The sequence below is a fragment of the Equus asinus genome, chromosome 7, assembly GCF_041296235.1.
Source record: "Equus asinus isolate D_3611 breed Donkey chromosome 7, EquAss-T2T_v2, whole genome shotgun sequence".
In the NCBI taxonomy this organism is placed as follows: Eukaryota; Metazoa; Chordata; class Mammalia; order Perissodactyla; family Equidae; genus Equus; species Equus asinus.
The window spans coordinates 109,507,575-109,524,880 of record NC_091796.1 but is presented as its reverse complement, the minus strand read 5'-3'; the positions used below and the strand labels follow the sequence as shown (position 1 = coordinate 109,524,880).

General features: G+C 67.5%; 2 protein-coding genes across 3 annotated transcripts; both read right to left on the bottom strand.

Moving 5' to 3' along the window:
- Positions 1 to 632: 632 nt before the first annotated feature.
- CRIP1 (cysteine rich protein 1) lies at positions 633 to 2,670 on the bottom strand. The gene is made up of 5 exons (XM_070514479.1): positions 2,144 to 2,670; positions 1,160 to 1,254; positions 1,029 to 1,086; positions 876 to 922; positions 633 to 762 (listed from the first exon to the last, which is right to left on the bottom strand). Exons 1-4 carry the CDS (start codon positions 2,181 to 2,183, stop codon positions 882 to 884), a joined length of 234 nt encoding a protein of 77 aa, XP_070370580.1. The 5' UTR covers positions 2,184 to 2,670; the 3' UTR covers positions 633 to 762; positions 876 to 881.
- A 6,917-nt stretch (positions 2,671 to 9,587) lies between these two features.
- CRIP2 (cysteine rich protein 2) lies at positions 9,588 to 15,187 on the bottom strand. 2 transcript variants are annotated; one of them, XM_044774441.2, is made up of 8 exons: positions 14,907 to 15,187; positions 11,669 to 11,763; positions 11,446 to 11,563; positions 11,045 to 11,185; positions 10,901 to 10,969; positions 10,726 to 10,820; positions 10,318 to 10,375; positions 9,588 to 10,239 (listed from the first exon to the last, which is right to left on the bottom strand). In XM_044774441.2, exons 1-8 carry the CDS (start codon positions 14,947 to 14,949, stop codon positions 10,172 to 10,174), a joined length of 687 nt encoding a protein of 228 aa, XP_044630376.1. In that variant the 5' UTR covers positions 14,950 to 15,187; the 3' UTR covers positions 9,588 to 10,171. The 2 variants fall into 2 exon arrangements, with proteins under 2 accessions (XP_044630376.1, XP_044630377.1); XM_044774442.2 differs by having other exon boundaries at positions 11,506 to 11,563; positions 14,907 to 15,051.
- Positions 15,188 to 17,306: the final 2,119 nt, after the last annotated feature.

Here is a 17,306-nt window from a genome sequence, read left to right as displayed (position 1 = left end):
GCTCTTTAGGTCAGCAGAGTCCTGGGAAGGGGGGCCGTGTGCTGGGGCCGGAGTGCCGGGGGCCAGTGGGGGGAACAGGGAGGGCTCTGAGGGTGGCCAGGTCTGTAGCTGCTACGTGAACTGACTTGGGAGTTTCCAGAAAGCCCTCCAACCATGGTTGCACAGCTAGGCCTCAACTTCCCCATTGGGGCAGCTGGCCACTGGGTAGTCCTTGGGGCACAGGGAAGGGACAAATGAGGGGCAACGGGGTCCAGTGGACACCCCTGCAGAAACACAGCTGGCCTGGTCAGAGTAGGGGTGGGTGGGGAATGGGGATGGGGTGGGGCAGCAGGAAGTGGGGAGGGCAGGCGAGGACTCCCCACCACAGCTCCCCCAAAGCTGCTCGAAAAGGGAACCAGCATGAGCTCAGCTGATTCGCCCTGCCCCTGGAGGGCTGGGACATCTGTGGGTCTGGGAGCTGGAGAGCTGAGCCTCCGTGGGAACGTCCAGGGTGTCCAGCCGCTTGCCTTGCAGCCCCCACCCCCACCCCACAGCCCCCCAGGGCAGTGGGCAGCAAGGCCACCACAGCAGAAAGAGCAGGCACCAGGCCGCAGCTCCCCAAGACCACCCCTGGTGACACACACACGCAGGCCTTCAGAGTGTTGGCGTTTATTGAGGGCCTGAGGGTCTCCAGGGGAACCCTGGCGCCTGGGTGTAAGGCCAGGCAGGCATCAGGCTGGAGGGGCAGTGCCCGCAGGTGGCCAGGGATGTGGTCTCCACAGCCTGCAGAGAGAGACCGGACAGAGGTGAGTACGGCCGGCCGGAGAGCAGTCAGACCTCACTCGGGCGGGGGACTCATCCCCAGGGCGGGCGGGATGTGGGCAATGGGGGCGTACCTGGGTCTACTTGAAAGTGTGGCTCTCAGCTCCTCCGCGCCCAAAGCCTGCAGAGACAATGCTGGGCAGTTAGGAGCGGCCAGGGGCTGGGTCGGGGGTGTGGGGAGTGGGGTCAGGGTGTGGGGAGCGGGGTCGGGGGAGTGGGGAGCATACCTTTGGGCCCGAACATGGCTGCGTAGCAGGGGTGGTTGCAATAGGGCTTGCCTTCATGCTGCAGATAGAAGGACCATGAGGGGCTGTCACCCCCCACCTGGCACCCTTGCCACCCTCGAGGCCCCCCCTACCTCGGCGTGGGCCCCTGAGGTCAGCGTCTTTCCACATTTCTCACACTTCAGGCAAGGCCGGTGCCAGTCCTTCCCCAGGGAGGTCACCCGCTCAGCTGCAGAGGCAGAGAAGGTCCCCATGAGACACTGCTCTGAGGACACAGGGCGCACCCATTCACTCACACATCACCTTCTCCAGCCAGCTTTGCGCAAGGCCTGGCCCACTCACACCTGGTGGCCCAGCCAAGGCCTCAGCAGGCCCCTGTGCCCCATGGGTGCCCTCAGCCAACCTGGCCACACAAACGGTAGGGGCGCCGGCCCTGGAGGAGGAGGAGGAAGAGGGCCCCAGGGCCAGGAGGGCCTGGCCTGGCTGCCGCGTTGGGCAGTCAGCCTCTGCACGGGTGACGGGTGCGGCCTGCCGGGCGCCCTTCTCCGTGGCGGGGACCGCGGGATTTCTCACTTCCGCCTGTCCGTCCCGTGGGGGCGCCCCGGGGCGCAGGGCAGGAGGGCGGCGCCCAGGATCAGAGCGCGCCTGGGATCGCGCCCGGGGCGCGGGTTTCCGCGTCTGTTTCTACTTAGCACTGGGAGGGGCGGCCAGAGCCCCGCGCTCCTTCCTGCCCCGCGGGGTGCCCGCCCAGGGCACGCCCGACAAAAGGCAGGAGAGCGGGACCCAGAGACGGGGAGACTCAGAGTCGGGGAGACCCAGAGACGGGAAGATCAGAGACGGGGGAGATCCAGAGGGACCGAGGGAGAGAGACCGAGGGCAGAGAGACGCCGAATCCGCGGAGCTGGAGGGCCATCAGACGCTGGGGTTCCGACCGCACACCCAGGCGGCTGCGGGCAGGGCGGAGGTGTCTGCTTCCCGGGAGGAGCTCCAGAGTCCCCGGCGGCCCCCGCCCACCTGAGCGGCCCGGCTGGGTCGCCCGTGGGCGTGCTTTCGCGTGGGGCCGCGCGGTGCGCCGCGGTTTGGGCGGGAGGGGTCAGGGTGGTCGGGGCCGCGCTCACCGAAGTACACCTCCTTGGAGCACTTAGGGCACTTGGGCATGACGGCGGCGGTCCGGGACGGGCGGCTGGGCGGGAGCAGATGGGAGCGCCGAACTGGGTGGGTCCCGCCGGGTTGGAGCCTTTCAGGGACCCCGGGACCCCGCCCCTTTGAGACCCGCCCCTCGCGCCCCGCCTCCTTAGTCCTGGACTTGGACCCGGGGACCTCGGTTCCAGGTCAACCGGCCCAGAAAGGTCATCTGACCCATTCCCTCCTCCAGGCACGACCCGGGCCTAGCCGACGACCCAGTGGGGGCTCGGGGGGTGCAGGGGATCTGGGAACTCACTGAAGGCGTGGGGCTCTTCCGGGGGCTCCAGCCCCGCCCCTCGCCCGGGGCTCTGCAGTCGCGGAGCCCAGGGGTCGGATCAGGGGGCTCCCCAGGAGCAGGAAGGCGCACCGCACCCCAGCCCCATCCCTCGGACAACGGCTGGAGCCCCTAGATATGCAGGAACCGGGGAGGGGACGGTCACCTCCAGATGCAAATAGACGCAACTAGCTCGCGAGAACCTCTCACACACGTCAACCTGGCCCTCTCCAGATAGAGGGCTGGGGACACCTGCCGGGGGAGTCAGCCTGGTACTTCGCCAAGGACTCTCCTCCGGCCTTCATCACTCTCGGGACTAGGAGGCCCGCCCCACCCGCAGCCCGCGGGACGTCCCGGCCTCTGCGACGCCTGCCCCCGCACCGCTCCCCGGGAAGTCCATCGGCCGCAGCGGGAATGTCCCGGGGAATTTGGAAGGGGGGACTCCGAGACGGGGCGCCCCCTCCCTCGGCGGGGCCCGGCTGCTGCGGGGGCCGGGGGCTATGCCGGGGAAGGGGGTGCGCCGCGCCCAGCCGTCTCCGGCGCCCGGCCGGCGGGGGAGGAGCCTTATCTCTGCGGGAAGCGCCGGAGCGAGGCCGAGGCGGGGGCAGCCCAAGTCCAGGGCCCAGGAGAGCGGGCTGCGCCTCCCCGTGCCGGGCGGAGACAGTCCGACCCGCCGCCCGCAGCGGGAGGGCCCTGGGGCTGGAGAGCGTGGGCTGCGGGGTCCCGGCCATCCTCTGCTGGCCAACGGGGAAGTGTGCAGCCTGGCCGGGAGGGGGTGTCCGGGCCTTCTATCGGCTCCTTGACCCAGGCCTCGGCTTCTATGCCCCCTCGGGAAATCCCTGCCCTGTAGGGTACTGCTAGGCCTAAGCCACCTCCCTCCTGGTCACTGTCACCCAGGCCACCTCCCTCTCTCTCTGTTGAGGGGAGAGGCTGCCCCTTTCTCTGTTGGCCCTTTGCCCCTCTGCTCCTTGGGTCCCTGTGCCACACCCAGTTTCTTGGCTTCACCAGCACTTAAGCGCCCAGCCCTCTCTCCATCCAGCACATCAGCACCTCCTGCCCTTCCTCCTCTCTGTCCTGGTCCCTCCCTCCAACCACCACTGTTACCAGCACCCTCATCTCCCTTCAACACACCCAGTTCACCAAACAAAACATCTTCCCAACTGTCCAGGTCCCATCCCCAGGTGGGATGCTAGACACCATCCTCCAACAGGGCCCAGGAGCTGCTGGCCTCCCCACACAGACGCTCGGCCCCGACAGCACCCAGTGACCCCGAATTCACCCTCCCTGAAGCCCACCTACCCACCATTAGGCCCCTGTGAGGGCCAGGCACTGGGAGAGGGAAGAGAAACTACGGCTGTCTCAACCTCAACCTTCCCCACCACCAGACTGCCCTCTGTGGCCCCCACGAGGCCCAGCTTGGGGTGAGGGGGGAGCTCCTAGGGTTCAAGGTGGACAGATGCCACCACCAGTCTCCTCTCTCAATGAGGACAGCACACTAGACCCCACACCCCTACACCTGCTCCCCACGCCTCTCTCCAGTCACTCCCTCCTCCCTGGGGCCCCCTCTCTGAGGCCACAGTTTTGCCCCCCCACTGAAGTTCTGCAAGCCCTGGGGTCCACAAGGCTCCCACTCCATCCTGGAACCCCTCAGTGGCTGGCTGCCCACTGCCCTTGGGAGTGAGGGTGCACACCCTGCAATGGTGGAACCCCCACTCTCCCACCCATCAACCCTGGCCTGCTGGCCTGCTCTGGCCCTGGAGCTTCGACACCCTCTCCTCCTGGCACAGGGCACCTCAGTGTGGTTTCTGGAGCTGAGGCCACCAGCCCAACCTCCCCCATGGCCCCCACCCATCCCCTGGTGTCTTCTTGGCCTGTGCCTGATGTAGCTTCGGCCAGGCCGAGAACAGGAGGGCGGGTCCTGACTTCTCTCATGTCCTGGCTCCATGACCCAGAGAGGCGGGGATGAGAGAGGACAGGGGAGCAAGAGAGGAGGGAGACACAGACACAGCCAGGGACAGAAATGCAGACGGGCAGAGAGAGGCAGAGACAGGAGAGGAGGAGAGGGGCCAAAACCACTGGTGATGGACAGGAGGTGGGGGCAGGGCCCAACACGGTCTGAGGGAGGAGGGGGTCTGTCACAGTGGGTTCTGGGGCTCAGGCCACACACACTGGACACACCACCTTGCAGCTCCCTGAGAAGGCTGCCCACGTGGGTGTGCTGGGCAGAGGCCACAGGCGCCAGGGCCGGGCTGCCTCCACCTCCACCGGGATGATGAGCACCATGGGTACAGGGAGCAACAGGGTGCAGAGATGGTACATGTGTGTGTCCGGTGACTATGGGTGTGGCTGTGAGAGGTGTGCCTGCAGGCATACTTGTCCGTGGGTGTGTCCTGCTGGGTACCTCTGGGGGGTGCACACAGCACCTCTCAGATCAGCTGCCTTGCCCCCATGTGTCTATCCAGCCCACATCCCCAGCCCCCTGGGGACTCCTGGGCAGAGGGGCAGTGAGCTCGTCCTCCCCTCCACCCGTCAGGCCCCAGGGATGGTCCCAGCCCCATACAGCGACTCCAACCCCGCCCTGTCCCGGGGCGCCCCCCCCCTCCCGAAAACCGGGGTAATGAGTCCTTTCCTGGCTTTCTCTGCTGTTATTGCTCGTTGCCATGGTCATGGGTGGTGGCAGGGGGGGCAGGAGGGGGGCCAAGGGCCATGGGCCTTGCCCTCTGGTTGGTACACAGCACAGTTTTTCCAGGCACTTGACTCAGAAACACACAGACACACACACACTCCCCAGAGTCCTCCCAAAGCCTCAGCCACAGACCAGCGTGCCCCCTCCAACTCACCTGAGCTCCCCACCCATCCTGCCAGCCCGTGAGGGTGCAGCCCCTCGTCAGGGGCAGCCCCCCAGCTCCTGGGGGCTGTGGTGGGTGGACAGCTCCTGCCTCCCCCAACTCTATGTCCACGCACACTCCCATTTGAGGCTGGGCCCCAGTCAGGGCCCTGACAGTGTCTCCCGAGACCCTGGCCCCCACCAGGGGCAAGGCCTCCTGCCTCCATCCGCTCATCTGGCCCAGGGTCAACCTGACTCTGGACCACAGGGCCAGCTCAAGACTCAAACCTGCCCTGCCCGGCCCTTCACCCTTCACCCTACTCTTTTGGGGCACTGCCAGCAGTTGTTGCAGGAACAGATGGAAGACACAGGGAACCCCCTCGCACACCTCTAGGTGCGCCCCCGACCTTATCCCCCAGTGCGGCCAGCACCAGGCCCTGTGCTGTTCTCCCTCCCGGCACTGGCCAGCGAGCACCAGGGCTGCATCTGAGCATGAGAACAGAGTGTCCAGGACAGGGAAGCAGAGCAACCCGGCTGCTTGCCCCAGGCTGCCTCTGTGCCCAGAACATCCTGCCCCACACCAGGACAGAATGAGGGCACCCAGGGCCCTGAGATCCCAGAGAGGCTGCTGTGGGGTTCTGGGGGCAGCTTACCCTTCCTTCTGACACCCCACGCCCTCCCTGCTCATGCTTTGCCCAGGCTCAGCTGGGGACCCAGATGGACCCCAGGCGGGCCCCTGCCCTGCAGGAGAATTCTGTGCGGCCCATGCAGGAGCTCCAGACACCAGGAAAACCGGTGAAGTCAGGGCAGGGCTCCAGTGACCGCTGAGGAATCCGCCTCCAGGGGCCGGCCACCAGCCTCCACTGGGAAAATTCTGTTTCTCTGGGCTGGACAGCCCCCTGCACCCCCTCCCTCCATAGACTGTGGCACTCTCCTCTGGCTTGTCCTCACCACCCTTGAAGCCCCCACTCAACACCCAGGCAGGCCTCCAGGCCCCCTCCTCAGTGTGGACGAGCCAAGGGGTGTGGACAGGTGTAGGATGTCCCCTCCTAGGGCTAGAGGCCAGTGGGGCCTGTCCTGTGTTCATGCACACACTCAGGTGCCCTGCTTGGCCGAATGGTGCTCCAGGACAACTGCTGAGCCCAGACCAGAGCTGCTCCCTCCCCAGGGTCCAGCCTCCCTGCCCCTCCCCAGGCCAGCTGAGTCATGGACACTCAGCCATTCCCAGGGCCTATTTTCAGCAGCTGCTCTCCCGGGACCCTCTGCCTGCCCTGAGGTCGGTCCCCAGGGTGGGCCTGCTGGGCCTGATGGCCCCTACTGGCCCTGTGGCAGGGAGACGTGACCAGACGCCCAGACGCTGCGCTTTCCCCAAAGGGCTCTGCTCCTGTCCACAGGCCTCAACACAGTGTCACCCCAGCCCAGGTGGGAGGGCAGGGCAGTTCCCCCGCCTCCTGAAGCAGGAGTGGCATGCTGAGGGGGTGGGGAGGAGGCATGGGGGCATGTACAACCTCCAGCTCCTTCAACCAGCCATAGTCTGGCCAGAAGGGGCGCCCTTGTCCCCCCCCAAGACTGAAGGAATCTCCGTCCTGGAGCCAAAGCCTACGCAGAAGCCCCTCCACTTCCAGGCTCGCCAGTCCAGCAGCTGGGCCTGTTCATGGGCCCCAGCCAGCCAGGCCCCGGGAGAGTGTGCTGGCCACCCTGGTATCCCCCCAGTCCTCGCTGGGCCCAGCCCCCAGCTACCCAGAGCCAGGGTCACTGGCACTCGGTCACTTCATGATGCTTATCCCTCAGGCCACAGCCAGCGGCCAGGGAGCTGAGCGCTTGGACCCAGGGACAGGAGGGAGTCACGCCTCTCCTAGTCCTAAAGAAGTTCAGGGAGGCTAGCCTCAGCTGGGGGGAGAGGTCCACAGGGAGCCTCCAGCCCGGGAGGGGCTGCCCAGGGCTGACACTGGGGGTCACCCGCCCAGGGGAAGCTGGGCAGGGCTGGGAAGGAGAGGTGCTGGGGGTCAGGATCTGGGCCTCAAGGAAATGGGGGCAGAGGGGGCCGCAGGTAGGGCAGGTCCCCGCAGAGATGCCTGGCTGGGGGCACCAGCCGGGCTGCTCTGTCCAGGTCAAAGGTGGGGGGCAGGGGCGGCTTGGGGGCTGGGAGGGGTCAAGAAGCTGAGGAGACTGGACTCTTGGGAGGTGGGGTGCTGCTGGGGAGCAGGGTGGTGAGGGAGGCCCGGGCACTGCGAGCAGCCCTGGGGTTCTGGAGGGGGAGCGGGGTGGTCAGACGGCATTTCAGGGCCTCCTCACTGGCTGGGCATAGGTTGGAAGAGTGGGGGCGGCGGCCACGCATGGGGAGGTGGAGAAAGCGACACACCCCGGGCACATCCCCCCTCCCCTGCATCTTTCGGGGCATCCGGGGTTGCGAGCGACCGAGGAAGCACCGGGCTTGTGGGGGCTTCCTGGAGCCGGTGCCCCCGAGGGAGCCAGCAGGGCAAGGACGCCCGCGGCTCCACCCACGCCCCCGGCTACGCCGCGCGGAGCCGGGCAGTAGCGGCACCGCCCCGGTTTCCAAGACAACCCTCTGGAAACAAACGCGACGGCGAATTGTGCTCCGCCCGCAGGAAATAGGACGCGCCCGCCCCGCCAGCCCGGGGGGAGCGCTGTGTCGGGGCGTCCGGGCGATCCTCTCTCGGAACGACCCCCACGCCTGCAGGACCCGACGTCCTCCACCCTCCAGTAGGTCCCGCCCCCCCGGGGCCGGGCCAGGGCGCGCTGCCCACCGCGCCTCCTCCCCACATAGTTTCCACTGGAGGCTCCCGAGGGAGGGGCCCGGCCGTGCCCTCAGCAGCGCCCCCCAACCCCCAGAGGGCAGGAATTTCCCATCCGACACTGGGAGCCCGCACCGAGGGCGGGCATGGGGTGCTCAGGGGAGTCTGAGTTCTCCAAAGGAACCCCCGACCGGGGAGCCTCCACCCGGCTGAAGGTGGAGACCAGGAGGGGAGTCATCCAGCCCCTCCTCCGAGGACGCGCCAGGGCCGGGTTCTTGCCTGAACCTCGCCTCTGCCTGGGATGGGGGGCTGGGGGTCCCTGGGGTACCTGCCCCCGCATCCCCCCACTGCAGGCCGGCCCCCTCTGCACATCCTGGCCGCATTCCTGGAGGCGGCCAGGTGGGCGGAGACGTTGCCGCCGACGCTGGGCGCCTGGCTCGACCGGCCCGGAGGAGGGCAGCCTGGCACTGCCGACACCGGAGCAGGTCCCTCCACCCCAAGGGACACGGATGGCTGCTCGCAGGACAATGGACCCGGCATGCAGGCTCAGCTGTCTGAGCCTGCGGATTGGCTGGTGGACCGCGGAGGGGCCTGTGCCAAGGGCTGGGGCTCAGGGAGCTGGCCCTGGGGTGCAGGGCACATGGGGAGTTCGCCTGCCTGTGGCGCTGGGGCCTTGGGCGGGGAGGTGACCAGGTCCGGAAGCCCCTAGCTCCAGGGTGCGGTGCTGGGGGCGGGCGGGGCCGGGCTGACAGGGGAGGGCGGCCTCTGCGCTATGGAAGAGAAGGCACGCCCTCTGGTGGGCTGCCTGGGAGCGGCAGGCAAAGCGAAGGCGGACAGCGAGGCGGGGCTCCGCGGAGCTGCCAGGGGGTCCTGGTGGAAACGGCAGAGCCTGCACCGCCTGGGGAGGCGGCGGCAACTCCATTGTCACTGCAAACCCAGACGCCGGGCCGCTGGTCGGGCCGCAGCACCTGGCAGGGGGGCTTCAAGCCCCCACCCTCAGACTGCCTGCATTCTGCCCCAGCCCCCACCACCCCCCATCCAAATCCTCTGTACTTCCAGGCTCCGTCCTGGGCTGAAGGCCCACCTCGCCCCTGCCCTTCACCAGCTCCCTCCACCCCCGCAGAGGACCCCTCCTCTGGTCCCCTCTCCCACCACACCACGCCCTCTGCTGGCTATCCCAAGGCTGATCCCTCCCTCACCCTTCTGATGGATCCAGACATCTCCCCCTCTAGCGCCCACTGTTGGCATTTCTGGGAACAAGGACCCCACCTCCAGGACGCCTCCCACCCTCCCCACCTCCACCTAATCTGGTGCCTTTCTCAGCTGCCCACCCAACCTCAGTGTTGGCCCATAGCCCAAACCACAGCCTCCCTGCCTCGCACCCACCACCTTCACCCTTGAGAACAGGGCTCCACCCCACCAGAAGCCAGGCCCAGGGGAGATGGAGCATTTGTGGCTGGGACAAAGGGACACTGTCCTGGATTCATGTCCATCCCACAAACGGACACGGTGCTGGGACCTGCAGTCTTCAAACCTTTTATTGGCAGCAAAAGTCTCAGCATTTGGGTGTGAACCACGTGAGGGTGGCGAGTGAGCACCTGCGAGGCAGTGTGGGAGATGGCAGAGGGCACCTGGCAGGGGTGCCCTCTGCCCTTGGAACACCATGAGAGGTGTGGCCATGGCCATCACCGGTGCAGGGGGGCATAAATAACACTATGGGGCAGGCAGCAGGAGGGGGAGAGTGGGATGGCCACCTCAGAGACCCACACAGGGCCACAGGACACACAGGGGACACAGGGGCTACCAGACACAGACATGGGGACACACAAAGACACATGGGACCACAGAGACACAGAACCACGAGGATACAAACGGTGGGACACAAAGGCAGACACAGCCAGAAAAACAGAGGGGGGCGGGTGGACCTCATCTCAATGGCCCAGGGTGGCTTCCTCCCCCCCAGCACCAGGCCCTGGACTTGCAGGCAGGATGTGCTGAGGTGGCACTGGGCAGCTGTCACTCCCCTGCAGCGCCAAGCGGTGAGCCCCGGGGCAGGGCCAGCAGGAAGCAGATGGGCGCCTTCCCCGAGGAGGGGGCTGCGGACCTAGGGCTGAACTTTGCCCTCGGGGTCCCTGTCATAGATGTAGCTGCCCACGGCTCCAGTGTTGACACCTGCAGAGACAGGTGGGATGGTGATAGGGAGGGGTGGGGAGGGGCACCCACATACCTGACGTTCCTGGTCACACTCACCCTTGGGTCCAAAGAGTATTCCGTAGCACGGCTTGTGGCAGTAGGGCTGGCCATCGTGCTGGGTGTGGACAGAATGGGTGGGGGTGAGGGAGTGAGGCAGGGTCCACAGACTCCTCTCTCCCCACTCCCCCTGCTGGCCTCCTCCTTGTCCAGGTGCCTGCCTCCCTCCGGGAGAGCCCTCAAGCTCCCAAAGCCGTGACCAAGTCCACTCACCTGGTGGTGGGAGGGAGACAGCTCGGCGCCACTGAGCAGGCTTGAGGCTGCGAGCCTCCACTCTGGCCACCAGGAGGCAGCCCCACCACCCACGAGGCCTCCCTGGAGCGCGCCCCTGCCCCCCAGCCCGCCCCGTGGGTCTCTCCCTGCTCGCGCCCTCTGGCCCCTCCCCGGTCCCGGCCCCGCGCCCCTCACCTCCGCGTGCCCGCCCGGAGTCAGCGTCTTCCCACAGCGCTCGCAGCGCAGGCACGGCCGGTGCCAGTCCTTGCCCAGAGACGTCACCTTCTCAGCTGGGAAGGGGGGAGATGGTGACGCCGAAGCCCCTCCCGCGGAGACCTCCCTGAGGTGGGGGCTGGGCATGGTCACTCACCAAAGTAGACCCTCTTGTTGCAGCGAGGACACACGTTGGGTTCCCCGGTGAACGTGGTGACGCTGGAGGCTGAGGGCGAGGGGGAGTCAGGGCCAGGCAGAGCGGCGGCCACACCTCTCCCCCCAGACGCCGAGCCCAGCCCACCTTTGCTGGGCCCCTTGGGGGGGCCGCTCGCCTTACGCTCCTCAGCTCTGGCCACGGGAACCTCGATGGGGCCAGTGACCTGAGGGCCCTCGGCAGAGGGCTTCTCATAGATGTACGAGCCGGCACCTCCAATATTCACACCTGTGGGGTGGCAGGGACCGTAAGTGTGTGGCCGGTGGCCTCACCCACCACCCAGCCCTCACACCCCCCCCGACGTCTCAGCAAAGGGCACTCCACAGCCCAGTCTGGGGGTCAGGACCACCACCCAGAGGGCGCCCGTGGGCTGGGGCACATTTCTGGGAACGGGAGGGGCCAGCAGGAGTAAAGGGAGAAGGGGTACAGGGGACCCTCCAACCCCCGCGTCCTGCCGGCCCCAGGTCTATGCTGGGCCGGGAACTCACACTGGCCACCCCTCGGGTCCAGAGCAGGTCCCAGGCTGGGCGGGGTGGCTCCAGGCTCACCTTTGGGTCCGAACAGCGTGGCATAGCAGGGCTTGTGGCAGAACGGCTTCCCGTCGTGCTAGCGAGAGGGGCACCGGGTGAGGGCCGGAGTCCCCCCACAAGCCCCGCCCCACGGGGCGGAGAGAGCCGAGCCCCCAGCCCCACCGCCGGCAGAGGGGCTCACCTCGGCGTGGCCCCCGGGGGTCAGCGTCTTCCCGCAGCGCTCGCACTTGAGGCAGAACTTGTGCCAGTCCTTGCCCAGGGAGCTCACCTTCTCAGCTGGGGACGGGAGGGACTCAGGGCAGCGCCACGCCCCGCGGTCGGCCCCGCCCCTGTCCTCCCCAGCCCGGGGCGGCCTCCGCACCCCGCACCCCTCTTCCCCACGTGGGAACCACGCAGCACGCCCCGCCCCTCAGCAGGAGCTCTATCCGTTCCTGGGGCCCTCTCTCCCTTTGGGTCTCGGCCACCCTCACCGCCCCGGGGTCGGGGGATGGAGCGGGCATCTTGTGCCGGTCCCAGCTCTAGCACCTGTTAATCCCCTGACACCACACCTGCTCCTCCCTCACACACCTGCCTCCCACTGTCTCCCTCACACATCTGCTAGTCTCTCACACCTGCCTGCCTCACACACACCCATCCCTCCCCCACACATGTCCCTGAACCCCCCAATTGGGCCCTAATGCAGTTGGCAGAGCCTCCTGCTGAGAAGAGCAGCCCTGAGCCTCCAGACTCCCTGTGGGGAGGCCAGTCCCCCGTCCCCTCGGGGGGCCAGGACGCCTGCCTGTGCATATTTGGCTTCCTCATCCTAAGCCCCGAGGGCCCCCACCCCACTGCCTCCTGCTGATGCTTTGGCGCCCGAAGTCTGAAACCAGCTGCTGAGGGTCGGGTCAGGCTCCTTCCCGGTCCAGTCTTGTCCTGTCCTGTTTCCCCCTTGCACCCCCCTCCACATGCTGGGGCTGCCAGGCCACCTCCCAATGGACGGAAGTGTGGGGGCCTTCCCAATGGACGGAAGCTGGGGCCTCCCCAGGGGAGCAAGGCAGGAAAAAGGCGGAGAAGAGGGTAGGAATAAAGGCTGGGACAAGCTGGGAGGTGGAAGCTGGAATTCTGAAGGGAAGGGGCCTGGCCAGAGATGGGGGCGGGGGGGGGGGGGGGGGGGGAGGGTGAGGGGAGGAAAGGGGTCGGGCGGCATGGGTCCTTGAAGCCTGGCCCCGAGAGGAGGACAAGGGCCAGCGGCTCTTGTGGTCCCCCTCACAGAGAGGTCACTGTCTGGGCCAGGCCTCTCCTAGGGCACCGGCAGAGCCCGGAGTGTGGACCTGGCCAGTGCACTCCCCGCAGAGAGAGGCCCAAAGGTGCTGCCGGAGAGCAATGAATCCTCCTGGTGGCCCAGGTTCAGGGCTCTGAGTCGCCCAGCCTCCAGGACCCCCACCCCCAACTCCTTTCCCAGGGGGCTAGAGATCCCTCTGGCCACTCCACCCAAGGATGCTAGGGCACAGACTAGCCCGCCAGCCCCCCACCCCCGGTGTCCACACCAGGGCAGGCAGGAGCTGGCTGTGCCTGGGGTGGGCTTGGACATGCCAGCCATGGCAGCTGCAGCTCAGGGCTGTCAGAACCACGCTGTGCTGGCTGGCTCTGGGACGTGGCCACATGGGGGCAGAGGAATGACCCTCAGACCCCCTGGGCTAGCTGATGGCCACACATTACCAGCCCGAGGTGGGAAGACAGAATTGATTGGGTCTAATGGCTTGGAAGGGAACTGACTCCCCACCCAGCTGAATGGTAGCTGGGGACACAAAGACATGGCATCCTGAGGTCATTCTGGGGTGTCCTGGCCCGAGTCCCACTCTGCTCACACTCAGGGGTATTGGCTGCTGGGGCAGGGGGGTGCTGGGGTGCAGCTTGGTTGAGGGATGGGCAGGACCCCAGCCCTCTCTCTCCACCAGTGCTCTGGGCCAGGCCAGAAGCCAGCCGGCCAGGCCAGAAGCCAGCCGGGTCTGAGCTGCCTTTGTTTCCTGCTGCGAGCCAGCGGCTGCCCAAGCAGGCAGAAGCGCTTTTCCGGGTTGACCACAGGGCTGTCGCCCTGGGCCCCGGAGAGCCGTGAGCTGGCTTGGCTGGGGGCAAGTCATGGGCAGTGGGGCTGGCAGGGGGCCCCTGGGTCTGTCCCCACCCTGAACCTCACCGGGATGAGCCCTCTCAGGGACGGGACAGAGGGCTGGGCGGACTCGAGGGGAGGCAGGCGGGGAGGGAGGCAGGCGGAAGCCCATCGGCTCCCAGCCAGGCCAGAAGCACTCCAGGCCAAATCCGGGCCCTCCCCTCTGGGAAGAGCAAACAGCCCTGGCCTCCTCCTCCTCCCTCAGCAGGGAAACCAAGTGGCTTCTTTCACCTTGGCCTGTCCCCATCCCAGACTGCGACCACTGTCCTCATGATGACCAGGGAAGGGTCCCCCATCTGTCCCTGCCTGTCTGGCCATCCTCGCTTCTGGCACTAGGTCTGTCCGTCTGTGCTGGTGTTGGTGGAAGGGTGGTGGGCAGGGACTTTGCTGCCCTGGCAAAGTCGGGAAGAGGATCAGCCAGGAGGAGGGAGAGTGGGGAAGCCATAAAACCGGTGTGAGCACCAGAGAGTGAGTTAGGGTTGTGCCTATCCAGGGGCATCCTGGCACAGACAACCCTGATCCTACCCTGCTACCCCTCCTGTCCCAGGCTGTTCTGACCTTGAGGAGGCAGGGGGGCCTGGCCACCTGGGCTTCAGTGCCCTCTCATGCTTGTGGGGACCTGCATGTCACCCCACCCCACCAGCAGGAAAGTCCTGGTGGAACTGGAGCCAGGGAAGGGAACGCGTTTGGACACGCGGGAGGTAGGAGCCAAGGTCGCCCCCGCGTGGACTGAGTCCAGACACAGCCCAGATCTGGCCTGGCCCCGCGTGGGCAGAGGTCGAGGTGGGGGTTGGGGGGGGCCACTGCTTGGGGCCACCCGGCCTGTCCAGGAGTCCGCAGGGAGGCAGGACTGGGGTCCGTGGGGAAGGGCCAAGAAAGGGAGGAGCGCCCGGGAGGCGCCCCGAGTGAGCGGCCCCACCCGACCCCGCCCGGCTCGGCCCAGCCTGGGGATCACCATGCTCCTGCGAACCCAGAGCGCTCCCCCAACCCCGGCTTCATCCCGGGGGGACAACGCACCCCTGCCCGCCCGGCCCCGGGCCCCCGTCCCGCCCCGAGTGGCCGCTTCGGCGTTCGGGCGCGGCCGCCCCCACCTCATCGCAGCTCCACCCTGCGGCCGCACCCGTGTGTGCAGCGCAGCGAGCCTGGCCGGGGCCGCGCATCCCGGGGCGGCGGCCGGGCGGGCGCACGCCGGGTACCGCGGGGGGCGTGCGGCTCTGCGGCAGGGGGCTGACCGAGAGGGGCGGCGGGGCGCCGGTCGGACCCGAGCACTCACCGAAGTACACGGTCTTGTCGCACTTTGGGCACTTGGAAGCCATGGTCGGTCCGCCCGGTCCGCCCGCACCCTCCGCCCGCGCCCGTCTCCGCGCCGCCGCTGCCGCGCCCGCCCCGCCCGCCCCGCCCGCCTGGCTGTCCGCGCACCCATTGGCTCCGCGGCTGGGGCGGGGCGTCGGGAGCCCGGCCCCTGGGTCCGGCCACGGGGCACTGGGGGCGCCGCGGGGTGGGGGCGCACCTGCTGAGGCGCACGGGGGGCAGCCGGACCTGCCCAGCACCCCTCGGCCCGGCGCGCGCGCGCGGTGGCCCTGCTGGGGCCGGCCCAGGCCTTGCCTATTTCCATGGCAACGTCGGGGCCCCGGGCCGGAGCCGTGGGGCGGGGCCGGGAATCCGCGGCCCCCTCGGCTCGGGGGCAATGCTGGCCAGCGGGGCCTCGGCCCGGAAGGGCGGCCCCTGGACACGCAGACGGACGCCTAGACGGCGGACGGGTCCACCACGCCCGGCCCCGGCGCCCAGGTCCCCCGGGGGACCCCACCCCCACCCTGTCGCGCGCCGCCCGCCCGCTTCCCTTTGTTTCTCGGTTTCTATAGCAACAGCCGCGCGGCGGGATCAGAGCCGGATTCCGGGCGCGCGCAGCCTCCCGGCCCAGACCCGGGCCCGGCCCCGCCGCCTCCGGCTCGCCCAACACTGTCGGTGGTGCTGACAGCTCAGCGGGTGAGGGCAGAGTGCCCGCCACTTCCAAGAACAGCGCGACAGAAACTGCTGGAAGGGGCGGGAGGGAGCAACAGGGAGGAGGGGACCCTCGGGCCTCTGCTGGGCGCGCCTCCCCACCTCTCCCGTTCTGGGGACCGACCCAGGGATATGAGGAAGGAAAGAAGAGATGGAGGGCCCAGGAGTGCCTTCTTGTGCCCGAGGACTCACACCGCCATCTGCATTCTTTCCCCTCCCCAGCATTCCTCCTCTGGACACCCAGCTCGTGGCCCAGAGCTCCTGACTCTAGCCTCCTGGCTCAAAGCATCCTTCTGAAGGGCCGGAGAGCTAGGGATCTGTCAGCACTCAGGGTCCTCCCCAGAGCCCCACAGTTCTCCTCCCAACAGGGGCCTGCTTGACCACTTCCCCCCTCCCCCTGGACCTGCTGCCACCCTGGTGCCATGCAGAACCTAGTCCTAACCCTGGGATGGGGGGACCTGGAAGATGCTTGGGCCTCCTCCCTGGGACTCCACCTCCTTCTATGCCCTGCTCTGGTCCTCTTGTCCCAGCTGAGTCTCAAGCCTGGCACATACACAGACCCCCAAGTCCAGAGGGTCAAGCCCAGTCTGAGCAGGCAGCTCCAGCACCCTAGTCCACCATGTGTCTTTCAGGCTCTGTGCCGGACAAACGAGGTCTGCCCGCCACTGCCCTTTCCTCTGCCTAGCAGCCTCCATCACCTGCTTCTGGCTGTTGGTGCCAGGCATGTTTGCAAAGTAGATGAGTGAGCGAGCCAGTGTCCCAGGGCTCTCCAGAACCCAGGCTTCCTGGCGGCCCCACCTCGCCCCAGCTTCCTGAGGTGCCTCCCTCCTCCTTGCACTCACACCCTACAGCCGCTGTTATTTCTGCAAGTGAGGACAACAGCCCAGAAATATGTGGCCCCCTCAAGCCTGACTGACCAGCTGACCAGCCCTCCTCCCTGTTTGTACCGTGACTCTGGCCCTGTGCCAGCCAAGGCTGGAGGGGGGCATGGAGGGGAGGCCTCCATGGTCCCCTTCCTGGGCAGGGAGACCGGCCTTGGGGGCTGCCCTCAGGTCAGTCATTCACAGCCTGCTCCTTGCTCAGGCTGGGCATCAGGCATCTCTGAACAATTCATGGGCCCACTGCCCCCCACTTGGCATCAGCTCCCATGCCCTCTCTGGCTCGGGAACCCCTGGGGGCCAGGGCATCACCCCCGACTCTGCCCACCTCTGACACTTGCAGGGCTGCTGTGGAGGGCGGGGCTAGCTGGGCACAGGTGTCTTCCGGAAGGAGGCTACCTGAGAAAGGCCCGCCCTCTTGGCCTCAGCTCTCCTAAGAGAGTGGATGGGGTGCGGCAAAGGAATGGCATCCAGCACCGGCTAGATGGGGAGGGGGACTGTGGGACCGTATGGTGCCCTGCCCCCAGCTTCTGTCCCTGGGCAGAGACCAGAGGCTGCCTGATGCTCAGGGCTATTCTGGACCTGGTGGGAAGGGACCCAGATCGATGGACACAGGGTAGCAGCATCCACCTCTGAGGCCACTGAGGGCTATGGCTGGGGCAGGGACAGGGCAGGGCAAGCTTCTGGCGCACAGGACTTGGGGCTAGGTGAGGACAGCAAGATTGGAAGGACGCAGGCATGGCCCTGAAGTGGTGGGCCAGGTGGACAGGTGTGGGGGCAAGTCCCTCCCCTGG

Excerpts from the sequence above, each read along its gene's own strand:
- CRIP1 (XM_070514479.1), bottom strand. The coding sequence starts at position 2,183 with ATGCCCAAGTGCCCTAAGTGCTCCAAGGAGGTGTACTTCG. Across the intron at positions 1,087-1,159 it reads CCTCAGGGGCCCACGCCGAG|CATGAAGGCAAGCCCTATTG; the intron begins GTAGGGGGGGCC and ends TTCTATCTGCAG. Across the intron at positions 923-1,028 it reads AGCCATGTTCGGGCCCAAAG|GCTTTGGGCGCGGAGGAGCT; the intron begins GTATGCTCCCCA and ends TTGTCTCTGCAG.
- CRIP2 (XM_044774441.2), bottom strand. The coding sequence starts at position 14,949 with ATGGCTTCCAAGTGCCCAAAGTGCGACAAGACCGTGTACTTCG. Across the intron at positions 11,764-14,906 it reads CGACAAGACCGTGTACTTCG|CTGAGAAGGTGAGCTCCCTG; the intron begins GTGAGTGCTCGG and ends TCCCGTCCCCAG. Across the intron at positions 10,821-10,900 it reads CAACAAGAGGGTCTACTTTG|CTGAGAAGGTGACGTCTCTG; the intron begins GTGAGTGACCAT and ends CCCCCTTCCCAG.